At 41.6% G+C, this 18,846-nt stretch overlaps 2 protein-coding genes across 2 annotated transcripts in view; both read left to right on the top strand.

Moving 5' to 3' along the window:
• Positions 1-18,846, top strand: part of LOC132998080 (NACHT, LRR and PYD domains-containing protein 12-like) — a 53,237-nt gene that overhangs the window by 5,175 nt on the left and 29,216 nt on the right. The window contains exons 5-8 of the mRNA XM_061067569.1: positions 9,810-11,314; positions 11,378-11,676; positions 14,095-14,268; positions 15,277-15,450. Of these exons, the coding sequence (XP_060923552.1) occupies positions 9,810-11,314; positions 11,378-11,676; positions 14,095-14,268; positions 15,277-15,450 (2,152 nt within the window). The remainder of the gene's footprint in view (positions 1-9,809; positions 11,315-11,377; positions 11,677-14,094; positions 14,269-15,276; positions 15,451-18,846) is intronic.
• LOC132998748 (otogelin-like) lies at positions 4,252-6,752 on the top strand. The gene is made up of 3 exons (XM_061068494.1): positions 4,252-4,258; positions 5,766-5,839; positions 6,552-6,752. Exons 1-3 carry the CDS (start codon positions 4,252-4,254, stop codon positions 6,750-6,752), a joined length of 282 nt encoding a protein of 93 aa, XP_060924477.1.

Below are 18,846 nucleotides of genomic sequence, written 5' to 3'. Positions count from 1 at the left end.
CATGTTAAAGCCCTATGAGACGAAATCATGATTTGTGAATATGGGGTATACAAATAAAATTTGATTGATTGATTGATTGAATGAAACAATGGTCCAACATGTCTGTTCTAATATTTATCTTCAGGTCACAGGCTGGACTGAGGTCAGCAGCATGTTGAGAGTCTGTGTTGACATGATGACGATCCACAACAACAGGAGGACACATTCTAATATTCACATTTCTTTATTCAGGTTAAGTGGCTGCAGACTGTCAGAGATCAGCCGTTCTTCTCTGGCTTCAGCTCTGAAGTCAAACCCCTCTCATCTGAGAAAACTGGATCTGAGCTTCAACGACCTGCAGGACTCAGGAGTGAAGGAGCTGTATGGTTTTCTACAGAGTCCAACCTGTCGACTGGAGACTCTGAGGTCAGTTCACTGACTGACTTTTGTAGATCTCATATCTATAATACAGCTTTTATACCCAATTGATCTCATTTAATTCTAATATGACATAATTCCTCTTCATACATAACTTGAATCCATTCATAAATGAATCTGTGACATTTTAAATATTCAGCTACTTGTTAAAACACTGAGTTTAGTTCTGGATTTCCTAAACTGATCTGCAGGACAAAGACCGGGTCCAAATAATATACTTTTACTGAATCAGGACTTGTTTTTAGTCCTACATGTCTGATTTCATATTTGTCTTCCATGTCATCACAATAATATTTGTGTGTTATTTTCACACATGAACTCAGTTTAATTTACAGTTAAGTTTTATTCTTTATTCAGGTTGTGTGGCTGCAGTCTGTCAGAGATCAGCTGTTCTTCTCTGGCTTCATCTCTGAGGTCAAACCCCTCTCATCTGAGAGAACTGGATTTGAAGTTCAACAGGCTGCAGGACTCAGGAGTGACGGAGCTGCTTGATCTAAAGCAGAGTCCAACCTGTCGCCTGGACACTCTGTGGTCAGTAGATGGTTTGAGTCAGTCCACGCTGCTTTCATCAGTATTTTACTAAACACAGTCAGTATCACAGATCCAGGGTCTGTGCTACCAAGCAGGATTTGTGGTTATCAGGTTAACTTCAGGTTTAGTTTTTTCAGTCCTACGAAGCTCGTCCACTTCCTTTTTTTTTTTTTTTTTTTTTTATATTTTTATTAAGAGGTTAGGCACAGTAGGTCAGAAATCAATGTCAAATTTACATTGGGTATCACAATATCAGCACGGCAATCAGCAATATACAGAGACATAAACACCACAAAAACACTGCGCATCTTGATGGATCAAGAATAATAAATACATTCTTCCTCTTGGGTTGTTTTTTTTATTTTTTGGACCACATGAACGTGGTCCAGTGAACAACAAATTACACAACTCAATGAAAACAACAACAATAATGATAGATAGATAACTGAAAATTCTATTAAGTAACAATTAAGTATTAAAGCTGCACAATTTAAACAAATTAAAAGGAAAAAAACAAAAAAAAATGGAAAAACAAAAAAAGAATAAGTAAATGAATGAATAAAAAGGAAGAAGAAAGAGAGAAAAGAGAGAGAGAGAGGGGGGGGGGGCCGTCAATCAGGGGGCAGGGACTGGAGAGAGTGGAAGAATGTAAGAAAGGGAAGCCACTTACTAAAAAATTTGTTAGAGCTACCTTTCACTGAATATCTGATATTTTCCAGCTTTAGAAAAGACATGGTGTCGTTGAGCCACTGAGTGCTGGAGGGAGCTTTAGTTGACTTCCAGTGGAGAAGATGGTGGCGTCTTGCCAGTAAAGAAGTGAAAGCTAAAATGTCTAATTGATTAGAGGTAAACCGGTTATGGTCCTCTGGGAGCCCGAATATGGCAACATGGGGGGAGACTTTTATAGTCACTGAAAGTATTTTTGACATGGTGTCAAAATAGTTCAGCCAAAAGCAAGAGAATAGCGGACAAGAGTAGAACATATGGGTTAAATTGCAGGATGAGGCATGACATTTGTCGCATTTGTCAGTGATACTGGGGTACATTTGCGACAGTCGCGCTTTAGAAAAGTGGACTCTAAACAGAACTTTAAACTGTATAAGTGTGAGACGAGCGCAGGATGAACTTGTGTGAATTTTCTTAAGAGCAGTGTCCCACCAGTCATCCTCCAAGTTTAGATCCAGTTCATCTTCCCAGGCAGCCCTAACTTTAGTAACTGGAGAGCAATCAAAAGACAGAAGTTCATTATAAACTTTAGAGATGAGTGATTTTTGAAGTTGATCGTGGTTTAAAAGCACCTCCCACTGTAGGGTCGGCGGCAGGGAGGGAAAAACTGGAAACAAAGCTTTAGCGCACTGTCTAATTTGAAAGTATCGAAAGAGATGAGAAGTTGGGAGATGAAATTCTCCTGAGAGATTTGTAAAGCTGCGAAAAATACCATCTTTGTAAAGATCTTTAAAACATTTCAGGCCTCTATTATGCCACTCGTCCACTTCTTAACGAGGCAAATCACCATGGTAACTTCTGATGAACGGCTAACCTGCTCCAGGTTAAGTTGGAGATCAACACGTATTAAAGCTCCGCCCACTGACCATAGTGACTCTACTGTACACTGTTGTGTGGTGCACACTCTCCTTAAAGGGACGGATAAGGGAAGTTTAAATCAACGTCTGGTTGGTTCAATTGATCTCTAACTCACCCAGAACATCTCAATCTCTCCAGACTCATCCTGTCACCAAAACACCAGATGCACTCAGTCAGCTTCCTGCAGATAGGTCCATGTGTTTTTATTGAGTAGTGATGTCAGAGGTTTCCACCACAGTGTCTTCAGAGACAGTGTGTCCGTCCTCAGAGTCAGTGTGTGTCCTCGGAGAGAGTGTGTGTCCTCAGAGTCAGTATGTGTGTCCTCAGATATAGTGTGTGTCGTCAGAGACAGTGTGTGTCCTCAGAGTCAGTGAGACAGTGTGTGTCCTCAGAGACAGTGAGACAGTGTGTGTCACATCCTGGGATTCAAACGTTTCTCTCTTCCACTCGTCTTTTTAGTAAACAACCTAGAGTTATTTTATCTCCTTTACACACGTTATTATTTCATGTTCACGTAATATATTTTTACCAAAATGCACCAGGGGGCGCTGTAACTTACACATTGATACAATCACAGATGTTTTAGCAGCTGTTCTTCCTGCATTTTGCAGCTGTAACTGAGTTTCTTTTATTCTGGATCATGTGTTTGTTTTCCTCTGATGTCTTCTTCTCTCAACAGGTGGAGTGACTGGTTTGAGTGGATGTGAGTGTGAAGAGGACAGTGTGTGTGGACGGAGGCTTGAGCTGTGTCCTGAGGATCCAAAATATTTCCAAGTTATGTGCAGAAAAATGTGCAAAATGAATGCAAATTTTACTTTCAAATGTAAAAAGTGACATTATATTTACTGGTAGGGACATGACGCTGTGAGCAGTCACTGTTATAAATAAATATCTGAGAGACAGAGAGAAGGGGGAGAAGTGCTCAGTGCATGATGAGAGTGCTCAGCGGTCGAGACCTACAGCAGCATAACTAAGGGCTTATTCAGGACTCACCTGATCAAGAACTATCTTCAGGCTTTATCACATAATAAATAAATCATTGCCTGATTGGGTATAAACAGCATCTGCAAGGTATCGCCCCCTGGTGGTTTTCATCAGTGTAGGTGAATTGTAATGACAGTAAACACATTTTTGTTTGGCTGCAGAAACATTTATTATCACATTTATATCCTAGTTTCCACCCCAGTGATCTTTTCTGTGGGATTTGACAAATTTGAAACATTCTCAACATGTTTACTACTTAATACACATAAAGGTTTGTTTTTATAGAACTTTAATTTTCCTTGTGTCTTTGTTCATCTTCCTCACTGAAACATGGTGAAACTTTTATTCTCCAGACTCCAGACAGAGCAGATATGAGAAAGCAACATTTGGCTCGTTCAGATTAAGCTGCTGTTTCTTCTTTAATTTCATAGACTCTGTGTCCAGTATCAATCAACTGTTAAACCAGATGTGTGCAGATGGATGTGCAGAGGAAGTGAGGCCAGTAAATCTGCTCTGCACACAGCTGATTACATGCTCGGACACAATTCGCTGGCCGACTGCTCTTTAAATCTATAATATCCTAATATTTACACACAGTAAAAGCAGTGGACAGAGATTCAAGCCTGGCTTAAAATAATTTCTAAAACAATGATGTAAATCTGTTTGTATGTTCTCGACCACCAACTCAGAACAACCACAAGGGGGAGACTGTAGCAGGCCTCTGGAAACAGCAGCATGCTGGGTAACGATTGATGATGGGAGGTTTACAGTGGAGACAAGGGACAGAAAGTTGTGTTGAAGAGTTTGTGTTATTTTTTGGAGACACTTGTCTCAACGTGATGATTTCACTGAGTTTATTTTCAATTGTTTCAGCTCTACTTGTAAACGCTGTCATGTAAATGAATTGGAACTTAACCATATTTAAAATACTCATGTTTTACACATTTAAACATTTTACGTTAGTTCTTCAGTGTTTGAGTTTCGTTCCACCACCAGAGAACTCTGTGAGGATAAGCAGAATCAGGGGCTGATGGGTAATGTAGTATTTAGAGCCGTGGAACTTGTACATGTAACAAACCAATTTCCATAATGTATTGTTGAATTTATTACCATTTTACATATATTCTTACATCTGCAGTTTCCTCTTTTTAACAAGTCCAGGACGTTGCATCATGTTTACATTGAAGAAAAATAAGAAAATTCAACACGTGGTTGATTTATTTCAATATTAACAATAGATGATAGTTATATTATTATACACTGAATCATTTCATTTAACTCTTTATGTAAAAACGTTAGCTTCTATTTCCCAGTACCATTGATTTACACAAATGAATATGATTTGATATAAGAATAAATATGAATTATAACATATATTTACTTATTTGATTTATTCCTGATATATGTGACTCACTTACTCACAGATGTTCTCTGTTGTTATTTTATCTGTTGTGTTTTTGCAAAATGCCAGAAATACTTTAGATATGTTCACACAGACCTCACATCCCCTGATGGTGTGAGACGTCTCTGCTGCCGCAATATTGAAGAGAGAGGCTGATCACTTCAGATTGTAGAAAATATCATAATGTAAAATATATTTTGTGCTGTTTTCTGATGAAACCAGGAAACAGGGAATAAAGAGTTATTATACACAATGCTACACTCTGAATTCATATAGAACAGAAATATTACTGGTGATATTTCTGCCAAATTAAACTATGTAAAAGTTTGAAAATCCACATTTTGATATTTCTAACAAACCAAACTGTGACAGTCAGACATCACATTTATCTGATTGAGGATGAAGCCGACAGACAGATTCACAGCCTCCTCTTTAACAACATGGCCGCTGCGTTGATGTGTGTTGGTGTGAAAATGTCTCAAACGTTGATGGAGCACGTTCACACCCTCTGGTTTCAACTGGTTTGAAGAAGTTCACTGTGGGAGATAAAAGCATGATGCGGCTCAACATTTCATTTTTCTTTTCTCGGGGAAGTTTCCTCCCGGTTGCTTTAATTTTTAACTTTCAAACTCTCTCCGTCATCCAACTCGTCATCCGTCCATTAAAGCAGCTTCTCAGCTTGTGCCTGATCGACGGCCTCAGCTCTGACCGTTCTTCTTCTTCTTTCCTCTCTGTCACGCTTCTTCTCTTCTCCGCTGTTTGCTGTGTCGCTACATTTGTCAGATCACGTGTGTTTTCTTGATTTTTTTATGCTCACTTCGTTCGGACTGATTTTTGGTGTGAACAGGCAAAGAAGATGGAAAGTCGTGTCAGCGGGTGAGGATGACGATCAGGAAGAACGACTGTCGCAGTAACAGGCCGGTATGTTTGTGTCCAACGTGATTCCTGGTTCATGCAATAAGAAATAAGAAAATCTGGAAACTGGTAACACTTCATTTGACAGGTTTGTAATTTCCCAGTACATTTCCTGGCAGAAGAAATCTAGTTATTAGAGCTAAATGTATGTGAAATAAGAATTTCCTCAAAGGAACCCTCCATTTAATTTAAAACAAATCAATTTAATTGTTATTGTTCACATGTATTGAACTTTGTGTTTGCATGTCGACAAATTTCACATTTTAAATATGAATCTCGAGTTAACAAGTAATTGGATTTACACAATTGGAAATTGGAAAGTGTTTGAACTCTCCCAGTTCAAACACTTTCCAATTTCATTTCAAAGGCAAAATTACCCACAGTTTATTTGTATATCATATTTCAACGAGGCAACTCAAACTACTTTTCATAAGATATAAGAGGCATCATGACGAATTGTAAAAAGCAACATTAGACAATAACAGGAAGAAGCATTTAAAGCAGAAATTAAAAGAGAGTAAAAAGAACTGAAGAAAGATACAGACTGGATGTTGAGCACAGACCAGTCGAGGACGTCATAATTTAAAGGATGTGGAGAATCTTCAATTTAATCGGACAGCGACTCTAAAATCACACTTTTAATTTAAAGAAATATGTCCACTCCTCTGGGCGCCTTCCAGCCGTGTGACCTTCTGCACTGATGCTCTGTGCCCTGCAGGTGAACATCGTGTCATGTGACGGGAAGTGTCCGTCCGCCAGCATCTACAACTACAACATCAACACGTACGCTCGCTTCTGCAAGTTCTGCCGGGAGACGGGGCTGCAGCGGCGCTCGGTGCAGCTCTACTGCAGCGGCAACGCAACCTGGGTCAGCTACAGCATCCAGGAGCCCACCGACTGCTCCTGCCAGTGGTCCTGAACTCACACAGACACACAAAGAACGATGTTCTGGTGCCTCTGCTGGCAGGGAGGTCGAACTGCAGCTTCATCTGCAGCAGTCGACACTAGACGACTTTATTTGTCATTTATATTTATAGTTTTGATTTTAGCCGAGAATGGTTTTAACGCTGCAAAATTACATTTTACAAAAAATAAATGTACAAACTGCACTTGAAGCTGTTTACGGATCATTTTACCATCATCTGTAGTTGAAGATTGACGACATGGCTGCTTCTCAAAAGTGAAGCCAGTTCATCTTGATCATAAATTCATAAATCTCGCCTCCTTCATGTTAGTAGTTGGGATCAGAGATATTTTAGCTTCATTTTTGATCGACAGGAGGAAGTTGAGACGTCATCCATCTTTATTTTACAGTCCATGGTTCAAAGTTACTGTTCAAACTGCTGTAGCGCCACCTCCCTGTCAGCCTGCATACTCTCCACATCTCCTCCGATTGTGCCTGGTTTTTGTAAATAACTAAATTTCCTAACGTTTGAAAATGTTTTGCAACATCCAACACTTTGAGATTTCCCTCTTATCAAGATAATAAATTGTATATGTACTCACACATCTTTTAGATAATCAGAGGGAGTCAGGTGAATCAACTGATCTGAATCCAGCAGTAGGTGGAGCACTTTATTTATTTATTGGAGTTCAATAGAGCAAAGCTGTTTTTATTTCGTGGAAACATTTGGTCCAAGTGGAGAAGAAACAAACCAAACTTTGATTTGGTTCAATTATTGTTGACAGAAAATACAAGGAGAGCCCGGTGGAGCGTTATAGATGCATGTTTCTCTGTGGACCAAACTTCTTTCTGTGTTCGTTCATATCAAGCAATGGATATTTTAAAGTTAAAGAGGATTTGTACTATACAAATATACATTTGCATTTTCAATTAATATTTTCTTTTGAAAAACTAAAAAAGGTTTTTGTCTGTTTATTAGATATCAGGATGATGTGCATTATACATAATGTTATCCCTGGTTATTAATATTATCATTATTATTATGTCATGTCAGGATGTTCTTCTGCCCCCTGGCGGCCAAACATCGGCTGAACAGACATCAGGTCTTGATCCTGGATCAGTAACAGGAGACGCACTCAGTTAGAACTCAGTGTTAATGTGAAGATCTGGATTAATGATAATTATTAACTAAATATCACCCCTATAAAAAATTAACTGTGAACTTGACCGAGCAAATTGTCATGTGTATGAACTGGACTTTGAACTGGTTGTTTTCATGTGTGAACTGGTTCAACAGGGAGGAGGAGCATGAGAACAGTGAAGTGTCAGACTCCATTTTCACCTGGATGAGCAGAAGGAAGAAAAGTGAGCAGGTGAGTGTGAACACAACTTTCTGAAAGTTTTACTGTCTGACTCTCACACCTGCTGTTAACATCCGTCTGCTGATCATGTGACTCTAAGTTTGTCAGTTCACACCTGGTGACGGACGTAGTTTCATGTGATCGGATCCCAGAGACAGATGTGAACAGCAGCTGTGGAACAAAGAGCCTTCAAAGGACAAATTAACAGAGTTAACTCACAGTTTCACGTTTGATCTTCATCACATCTGTTCATCAAGTGTTTAATAACAGAACGTGTTTTCAGAATCCTACATTACAGTCACCTTAGCTGGTGTGTGTGTGTGTGTGTGTGTGTGTGTGTGTGTGTGTGTGTGTGTGTGTGTGTGTGTGTGTGTGTGTGTGTCTGTCCTCCCTTGGTATTTTTGGGTGTGGTTCTTGAACAGACTGGTTTGTCCTGATTCCTTTGAGCTTACATTGTTTTTCCTCTCAGACTGAAGATGAGTGGTTATGAGGAGGAAGAGGAGGACAGAGCAGAGTCTCCAGGGTTCAGCTGTGTGTCTCTGAAGAGTGACCAGTCCATGGAACCTCCTATACTCTTCAGTAAAGAACCTGGATCCTCACACACAAAGTAAGAGACCTGCTACAAACATGTGAAGCTCCAAACTGAATCCTCAGAGAATGAATCAGTGAATGATGTGTTCTGAATAAAAACATGATTGTGTTTGCAGAGGTCAGGACCACAGACTGAGAGCAGAGTTTCCAGGGTCCAGCTGTCTGTCTCTGAAGAGTGACCAGTCCATGGAACCTCCTATATTCTTCTGTAATGAACCTGGACCCTCACACACAGAGTAAGAGACTTTTTCTACTGTGACCTGCTCTGAAGAGGATTTAGTTTCCTCTAGTGTGGCCCCTGCATTAGGACACAGCTTCATTGAAGTTGGTGACAAATCTCTCAGAATCACTCAAAGAGCTCAGACCTCCACCAAGAACCAACACGCTCCTCATGAAACCACTTTGAAATCCACTAGAGACTCATTTTGATTTCGATCTGGACCAAATTCCACACACTGGTAAACATCAGTACTCTGAACATGTCTGTGAAAGAGGACCCCCCCCCCCCGATCTGGTTCACAGACCACATACTTCCACCAAATTCACTGGTAATCTGTCATTTTTTATAATCCCACTAACAAACAAACCAACCAACACACAAACATACTGGGTGAAAACAAAACCTCCTTGACAGAAGTATTGACAATCTGGGACTGTGATATGTGAGTGATCAGGAAATGTCTTCACAGAGAGAGGAAGAGGATTCATGTTTCTGAGGAGGAGCAGTCGCCCTGCTGTGCTTCGTGTCAGGACGTCCTGAAGGATCCAGTCTCCACCAGCTGTGGACACTGGTTCTGCAGACAGTGCATCAGCTCATACTGGGACCAGTCTGGTTCTTCAGGAGACTCCTCCTGTCCCCAGTGTGGACAAAGATCCAGAACAGGAGCTGGAGCTCAGACAGCCGGTCAGAGCAGCACTGTACATGTGTCTGCTGATGTCTTCACTTCTGACAACAGCACATGTGGTTTTATTGTGTTCCTTCATACAGCATCAACATTTAACATCGTTAGAAAAGCACAAAGTTAAAAAGCTTTTATTTTCTGTAGTTTTTCTGTATCTGATGAAAACAATCAGCAGATTCTCAGATTCTCTGTCTCTGACATTGTTTCTTGTCTTTCAGCAGATCGTGGTCTGCAGGAGGTTTTAGATGAACATAAGCTCAGTGTGAGGAGGAGATGTGAACATGCGACTGAAGGAACTGATGAAACAGGAAGTAGAACCCTCCTCAACAGGATCTACACTGAGCTCTACATCACAGAGGGACAGAGTGAAGAGGTTAATACTCAACATGAGGTGAGGCAGCTTGAGACAGCTTCCAAGATGAAGATCCTCCACGACACTCCCATCAAGTGCCACGACATCTTTAAAGCCTCCACTGACCAGCAGAGACGCATCAGAGTCGTCCTGACCAACGGCGTCGCTGGCGTTGGAAAAACCTTCTCGGTGCAGAAGTTCACTCTGGACTGGGCAGAGGGTTTAGAGAACCAGGATGTGGGTCTGCTGACTGTGCTTTCGTTCAGGGAGCTGAACCTGGTGAAGGACCAGCAGCACAGTCTCCTCACGCTGCTCCGTGTTTTCCATCCAGCATTACAGAAGCTCACGGCAGAGACGCTCGCTGTCTGTAAACCTTTGTTCATCTTTGACGGCCTGGATGAAAGCAGACCTTCTCTAGACTTCAACCACAGGGAGCTGGTGTTTGATGTCACACAGAGGTCATCAGTCAACGTGCTGCTGACAAACCTCATCCAGGGGAATCTGCTTCCCTCGGCTCTCGTGTGGATAACCTCCAGACCTGCGGCAGCCAATCAGATCCCTCCTTCATGTGTCGACAGGGTCACAGAAGTACGAGGCTTCACTGACGCCCAGAAGGAGGAGTACTTCAGGAGGAGATTCAGTGATGAAGAGCTGTGCAGCAGAATCATCTCACACATCAAGACGTCCAGGAGCCTCCACATCATGTGTCAAATCCCAGTCTTCTGCTGGATCAGTGCTACAGTTCTGGAGCACATGTTGACCACAGACCAGAGAGGAGAGCTGCCCAAGACCCTGACTGACCTGTACTCACACTTCCTGCTGGTTCAGACAAAGAGGAAGAACAACAAGTACGCTGAGGGACATGAGACGAGTCCACAGCAGCTGACGGAGGCTGACAGGGACGTTCTCCTGAAGCTGGGGAGTCTGGCACTTAAACATCTGGAGGAAGGAAACATCATGTTCTACCAAGAAGACCTGGAGCTGTGTGGTCTTAATGTCACAGAGGCCTCGGTGTACTCAGGAGTTTGTACTGAGATCTTCAGAAGAGAGTGTGTGATCTTCCAGAAATCAGTCTACTGCTTTGTTCATCTGAGCATTCAGGAGTTTCTGGCTGCAGTCTACATGTTCCACTGTTACACCGAGAGGAACACAGAAGAACTCAACAACTTCTTGGGAACATATTGGAACACACACAGTACCTTCTCCCTGGATGACCTCCTGAAGACAACCATGAATAAATCCCTCACCAGTGAAAATGGTCATCTGGACCTGTTTGTTCGCTTCCTTCACGGCCTCAGTCTGAAATCCAACCAGAGAGTCTTGGGAGGCCTGCTGGGTCGGACAGGGAACAATCCAAAGATCACCAAGAGAGTCTTACACAGCCTGCTGAGTCGGGAAGAGAACACTCCAGATAACTATTCAGAGATCATAAAGACAGTCATCAACAACCTGAAGGAGATGCAGAGTGATGACATTTCTCCTGACAGAAGCATCAACATCTTCCACTGTCTGACTGAGATGAACGACCACTCAGTTCATCAGCAGATGCAACAGTTCCTGACGTCAGAGAACAAATCAAAGGAGAGACTCTCTCTGATCCACTGCTCAGCTCTGGCCTACATGCTGCAGATGTCAGAGGAGGTTCTGGATGAGTTGGACCTGAAGAAGTTCAACACATCAGACCAGGGTCGACGGAGACTGATCCCAGCTGTGAGGAACTGCAGGAAGGCTCGGTGAGTCCAGACATGATCAATAACATGTTCAATCAGTGGAGATGAGTCGTTCTTCAAATACACTCAGTGTTAAATGATTCTCATTGTTTTGGGCAGCATGGTGTTGCAGTGGTCAACACTGTTAGTGCAGCCTTTCTGTGAGGAGGAGGTTCTCCTGGTGTCTGCAGGGTTTTCTCTGGGTTCTCCAGCTTCCTCCACAAACCCAAAGACATGTAGATCAGAGTTAGGTTGAGTGGAGACTGAGATTCAGTGTCAGCTGAGATTAGCTCCAGTGGGGGGGAAAGTGGAACCCAACGGGGAGGGGTCCGTTGAAAAGCCGTAATGATTTAAAATATATATTAATAATTCATTAAATTCATTTCATGTGTAAGTGCTTAATGAAACTGGTTGACTTAATGGATTGATTCATTGAAGCCCTGAGGTCACCTGTCTCACCCCTACGAACTAATCGTTTAGTCCTTGTTCCTTGAAACATAATGGAAGTGAGTGACAGCTGGAGAAGTGATGTTCAATATGTCAGGAAAGCAAACGTAAAGTCTGTGAATCAGAAAATAAACGAGACAAAGGAACAAGACAGAAAGCAGCTGTTGACAAATTTATTTCCACATTTTCCGTCATATGTCAGTTTGTGACATTATTGTTAAGATGTAATAATATATGAGACTAATAATAACTTGAGGTTGATGGTATGAAAACTGTATTTTAAAAATTTAAATTTAGGTTTATGCAAATAAAACAGAGTCTAGTTAAGTTTTTGGTCAGTTTCTAATGCAGTAAGCATTGCCTCAATGTAGGGGTTAGAAAACTAAGATGGTATTTTTAAGGTTGGTTTTATATTAAAGAAAATACCTGAATATACGTTAAATCATGTTCTTGATTTTACTTGATTTTTTCTTCCTGATACTCCAAACAAACCTCATTTTACTGTAGTAAAGAAACAGTAGTCAAAAGTCTGAGTACGGAGGATTGAAATGTGATGAGATTTCATATTTACCGATACTATATGTGGTAAGTACTGTTTATTAGTGACTTCCTTTAAACTGAAGAAGCGGAACTGGAAATATGGTTTATTGTTCTTTCTGGTCAAACTAGAATTACCACCCTGTGTTTGTACGCCACCACCAACCAGTGCAGTGTCCAGATTCCTGACATGTTGCATTCACAATAATATGAGGTCAATGTGATCTTTGCCGTTTGACCACTCAAATCGAATCAGTTTATCTTTGAGTCCAACTGGTCAAAATGTGTAGAAATCCCCTAAAGACAGATTTGAGACATCATGTTGAAGAGGCTTGAAACATGTTGTGTGACCTTCACCTTTGACCTTTGACCACCTGAATCTAATGAGTTCATCTCTCAGTCTAAATCAGGGGTGTCCAAACTACGGCCTGCGGGCCAACTGCGGCCCGCCATCCATTTTTAATTGGCCCGCATCAATGTCTAAAAATATAATGTATAAAAAAAAATTTGAAACTCAAAATTTTGTAGCGCTCAAATGGCACTTAAAGAATTTGTTTTACTTCATGGGGCCAGGCTTCGTCGACAGGAGAGAGGCCGGTGCATGCTTCTGCATTTTCAGAGACACGCAAGAAGGGGCACGCAAGAGCCCCTTGCGTGCTCCTCCTTAGGTGCTTGCGGGCGTTCACCAATTTTTGTAACTACACGACAAAGCTACACAAGCCTCACGCAGCCCGCAAGGCTGTGATTGGTCCGCTAACTACATCCTTTCCAGAGTCATATTTCCGGTTTCATGCCCCATAATACCGGCAGAAACCAAGGAAGATTTAGAAGAACGGATATGGACCAAATAGAAGAGCACTTGGCAGAAGAGATCTGAAAGTATGACCACTTGTATAACCCGTCACTGACTAAATATAAGGACACGCAGACCTGCAATTCCTGGAAGGAGATTACATGTCATTTTTTATCTCGGCTGACGTCGATTTGCAGGTCGACGAGTGTACGAAGCTGTGTAGAATGATCAGGGACAAATTTGTCCTCCAGAAAAAGTAATAAACAGTCGACAAAGAATGTGTCTCTAAGGTTGTCTTCGACAAAAAACGTTACTCCACCTAGTGGTCTGACGGTGAATTGCTTTGCTGGTCCCTCAGAACGCCAACACGCCACGCCGCCCCGCCCTGAGCGACGCAACTGTCAACAGTCCAATCCAGGGCAGGGGGGCGTGGCGGCGTGAGTGAAAAAGGTATTTTTTTCTGTATGTGGCCCTCGGGACAAAAAGTTTGGACACCCCTGGTCTAAATGAACACTTGTACGAAATCTGAAAGGATTCTCTTGAGGAGTTTTTAACAGGTTCATGAGACAAGAGGGGATTTACCAGGGTGAGGGTCAAATGATCATGTTTTCTATGAATGTTGTGTTTTCTGATTTTATTCTAACAGATATTTTCTTTAATTACAGACTCTGTGATTGTCGACTCTCAGTGATTCACTGTGAAGTTGTGGCCTCAGCTCTGAAGTCAGACCCCTCACATCTGAGAGAACTGGACCTGAGTGGAAGCAGGCTGCAGGATTCAGGAGTGAAGCTGCTGTTTTCTGGACTGGAGAGTCCAAACTGTCGACTGGAGACTCTGAGGTCCTTAAATCCTTCTTCACTTTTCAAACTTTCTTTCTTCTTCAGTCATTATTTATTTAAATTGTCTCAGTTCTGCTCTGCTCACTGTCCCTCAGTCATCTGTCCCTCACCCAGCCTGTCAGTCACGTCCACCTCATCAACTCCATTCACCTGCACTCACCTGCTCCTGATCACTGAGAAAGTGTCAGTAAATAACATGTGGACTGAGGCCGAGCACTCGTCCTCCTCAGGTTTTCAAAATAAGACACATTCTTATTGAAACACATGGGACAGTTTATAAGTATAGAAACAAACAGGAAGTGACTGTCAGGAGCCATCCCTACTTTAAACAGTGTTTAATTACACAAACCTGCTCAGTGACCAACACACAGAGAAGAAGGAGATGAATGAAACAATGGTCCAACATGCCTGATCTGATATTTATCTTCAGGTCACAGACTGGACTGAGGTCAGCAGCATGTTGAGAGTATGTTGACATGATGACGATCCACAACAACAGGAGGACAAATTCAAATATTCATATTTCTTTATTCAGGTTGAAGAGCTGCATTCTGTCAGAGATCAGCTGTTCTTCTCTGACTGACAACAACCAGCTGGACTCAGGAGTGAAGGAGCTGTGTGGTTTTCTACAGACTCCAACCTGTCAACTGGAGACTCTGAGGTCAGTTCACTGACTAACTTTTGTAGATCTCATATCTATAAAACAGCATTTTCACCCAATTGATCTCTTTTAATTATAATTTAACATAATTCATACATAACTTGATCCATTCATTAATTAATCTGTGACATTTTAAATTCAGCTTCTTGTTAAAACACATCTGAGTTTAGTTCTGGATTTCCTAAACTGATCTGCAGGACAGAGACCGGGTCCAAATAATCTATTTTTACATTTCTTATTTCATATTTATCTTCCATGTTATGAGTCTGTGCTGACATGAATATTTGTATGTTATTTTCCCACATGAACTCAATGTAATTTACAGTTAAGTTTGTTCCTTTATTCAGTTTGGAGGGCTGCAGACTGTCAAAGATCAGCTGTTTTTCTCTGGCTTCAGCTCTGAGGTCAAACCCCTCTCATCTGAGAGAACTGGATCTGAGTAACAACGACGTGCAGAACTCAGGAGTGAAGGAGCTGTGTGGTTTTCTACAGAATCCGACATGTCGACTGGAGACTCTGAGGTCAGAGACCATGTTTTTATTGTTAAAGGTTCAGTGTGTAGAATTTAGTGACATCTAGTGGTGAAGTGTCATATTGCAGATGAACACCCCCCCTTCCAAACATGAAAGAGAACCTGTGTTAGCTTCAGATATCATAGAAACTCAAAAGGTTTAGTTTGTCCAGTTTGGGCTACTGTAAAAAAGAAGCCCGCACAAGATGTAAATACAAAGTATTTAAATATAATGTAGTTAAATATGAATGTTTCGTTTTAGAGTAAAGAAAACAACAATTAGTTTCCAACCAGTTCAGAACGCAGCAGCTTCTCACTGGTATTAAACAGCAACATCACATCTCCCTGATCCTTGCTTCTCTCCATTGGTTTCCTGTCCGTTTTAGAATTGATTTTAAGATTTTACTGATCACTTTTAAAGCATCTGGCCCCAAACTACATCACAGAATTATTGAGGAGAGGAGATAAGGCAGAGTCAGTGACTTCTTTTAATTCACTTATTTAAACCCATTTTTATAGACTTGCTTTTATGTGATGTTGTGTTTTTACTGTGTTTTTATCATTTTCACCTTTTATTTACTGGTTAATTTATCTCTTTTGTCATTTTACTACTTTTATGGGTTCAAGTTTTTATTTACTTTTCTTGCTTTGCTGTCTAGGCACTTTGTAAACTGATCTGAAGGACAGAGACCGGGTCCAAATAATATATTTTAACTGAATCAGAAATATGACTGATTTCATATTTATCTTCCATGTTATGAGTCTGTGCTCACATGCATATTTGTGTGTTATTTTCACACATTAATTTACAGTTATGTTTTATTCTTTATTCAGGTTATGGAACTGCAGTCTGACAGCGATCAGCTGTTCTTCTCTGGCTTCAGCTCTGAGGTCAAACCCCTCTCATCTGAGAGAACTGGATCTGACTAGAAACAGGCTGCAGGTCTCAGCAGTAAAGGAGCTGCTTGATCTACAGCAGAGTCCAACCTGTCGACTGGAGACTCTGAGGTCAGTAGATGGTTGGAGTCAGTCCACGCTGCTTTCATCAGTATTTTACTAAACACAGTCAGTATCACAGATCCAGGGTCTGTGCTACCAAGCAGGATTTGTGGTTTTTCAGGTTAACTTCAGGTTTAGTTTTTTCAGTCCTACGAAGCTCGTCCACTTCCTAACGAGGTTAATCACCATGGTAACTTCTGATGAACGGCTCACCTGCTCCAGGTTAAGTTAGAGATCAACCCGTATCAAAGCTCCGCCCACTGACCACAGTGACTCTACACTGATAAGGGAAGTTTAAATCATCGTCTGGTTGTTTCAGTTGATCTCTAACTCACCCAGAACATCTGAATCTCTCCAGACTCATCCTGTCACCAAAACACCAGATGCACTCAGTCAGCTTCCTGGAGACAGGTCCATGTGTGTGTCCTCAGAGACAGTGAGACAGTGTGTGTCACATCCTGGGATTCAAATGTTTCTCATCTAGAATCTTCTTCTCTTCCACTCGTCTTGTTAGTAAACAACAGATTTAGATCTCGTGACCTCGGGTTATTTATCTCGTTCACACGTTATTGTATCGTGGTCACGTAATATATGTTTACCAAATGCCACCAGGGGGCGCTGTAACTTACACATTGACACAATCCCAGATGTTTTACCAGCTGTTCTTCCTGCATTTAGCGGCTGTGACTGAGATTCTTTTATTCTAGATCATGTGTTTCTTCTCCTCTGATTTTTATTATAGAACAGTTTGATCCTCGTTGTGAAATATGAGGCTCTGCTGTCAGTCAAACTGTCCATGTCTGTGATTGGTCATATGCAGTAAACCCCGCCCCTTTTATGTGCACGTGCTCACACAGTGAAACATGTCTTCACCTGTAACAGCAGTAAATCCACCTCTCAGGTGTCCACTCTGCACTTTGACATGCAGAGGACACACACTGAGCTCTTAGCGTGTTGATTCCAACACGTGAACATGAAGCAGAGAGGAAGCTGCTCCACCTCTGAACAGGACTGAAGTCCCTGCTGCTCTTTCTACTGGATGTGCTGCATCACTGACTCACAGCTGATGAAGTGAGTCTCTGTAACACTGATGTCTTTCTTCTCTCAACAGTTGGTGGGGGCGGTCTTAGTGGAGCTGAGTGTGAAGAGGACAGTGTGTGTGGACGGAGGCTGAGCTGTGTCCTGAGGATCCAGAGGCTGAAGCAGCAGCAGCTTGTGTGTAGAGCGGCTCTGACTGGACCTTGTTGCTTTGAGGCGACAGTGCCACAGCCCCAAAGTCTTGCCCCTCGCTACCGATTGTGTTTATTCACATGAAGAATGTGTTTATTGAAATGACACAACACCAACAGAATATATAAACCCTCAGTAAACAGTCACTTAAAGTGTATTTAACTTCGCCTTCATTAATTTCCACCTTTGTCCCTCAGTATGTCTCCATGTGTGTATAACCAAATTCTGTTTATATGTTTATGATCTTAAAGTTCCTGGATTCACGTCGCACATTAATTTAGTTCCACACAAAGTTAAACACATTTAAATTACGTTGAGCTCAAAATCAGAGTTTTGTCTTGGACACAAAATATCAAAACTCTGGACTTAAAAAAGGGACGTTTTCATTTCTGCATCAGGTGCAGAGCAGTGGTGGCTTTTCTACTTTTGACCCACAGGTGGCGCTGTAGTATAACAGCAGCACATCCCAGTCATAGCCTTTATATTCAGTCTATGAGTCAAACACATGGATAATTTCCTCTGTGACAAACCAGATGTAACGAGAAGAAAAACATCTCAGAGAGAAAAGTTCTGTTTCTACTTGTCTCTGCTTTAATGCTCAATAAACATCCTTCCACCGACTTCACTGGAATCATGACTCTGGTTTTCTTTCATCCTACAAACAAAAAGGTGAAAACATCACCTCCTTGGTGCATGTATTTATTATTTTATATTATTATACTCATTGTCGGGTTGTTCTGCTGCCCCCTGGCGGCCAAACATCGGCTGAACAGACAGCAGGTCTTGATCCTGGATCAGTAACAGGAGACGCTCACAGTCAGGACTCAATGTTAAAGTGAAGATCTGGATCAATGATCATTATCAACTTAATACCATTCCAATAAAAAATGTACTGTGAACGTGAACCAGTTCATTGTCATGGGTATGAACTGGACTTTGAACTGGTTGTTTTCAAGAGTGAACTGGTTCAACAGGGAGGAGGAGCATGAGAACAGGGAAGTGTCCGACTCCATTTCCACTTGGATGAGCAGAAGGAAGAAAAGTGAGCAGGTGAGTGTGAACACAACTTTCTGAAGGTTTTACCTTCGCACTGCCCCCCCACAGCCGGCCCGTCCATTAGGGGAGAGGTGTGGAAATGTCTTGATTCTTAGATGCATCACGATGTAACTATAGGTTG

Source organism: Limanda limanda, chromosome 3, assembly GCF_963576545.1.
Source record: "Limanda limanda chromosome 3, fLimLim1.1, whole genome shotgun sequence".
Lineage (NCBI taxonomy): Eukaryota > Metazoa > Chordata > Actinopteri > Pleuronectiformes > Pleuronectidae > Limanda > Limanda limanda.
Note: the sequence above shows the minus strand (reverse complement) of the source record. Positions and strands in the feature narration are given on the sequence as shown.

What these genes read in the sequence shown, in the direction of transcription:
- LOC132998748 (XM_061068494.1), top strand. An exon ending in ACTGTCGCAGTAACAGGCCG is followed by an intron (nt 5,840 to 6,551) that starts GTATGTTTGTGT and finishes TGTGCCCTGCAG; the next exon opens with GTGAACATCGTGTCATGTGA.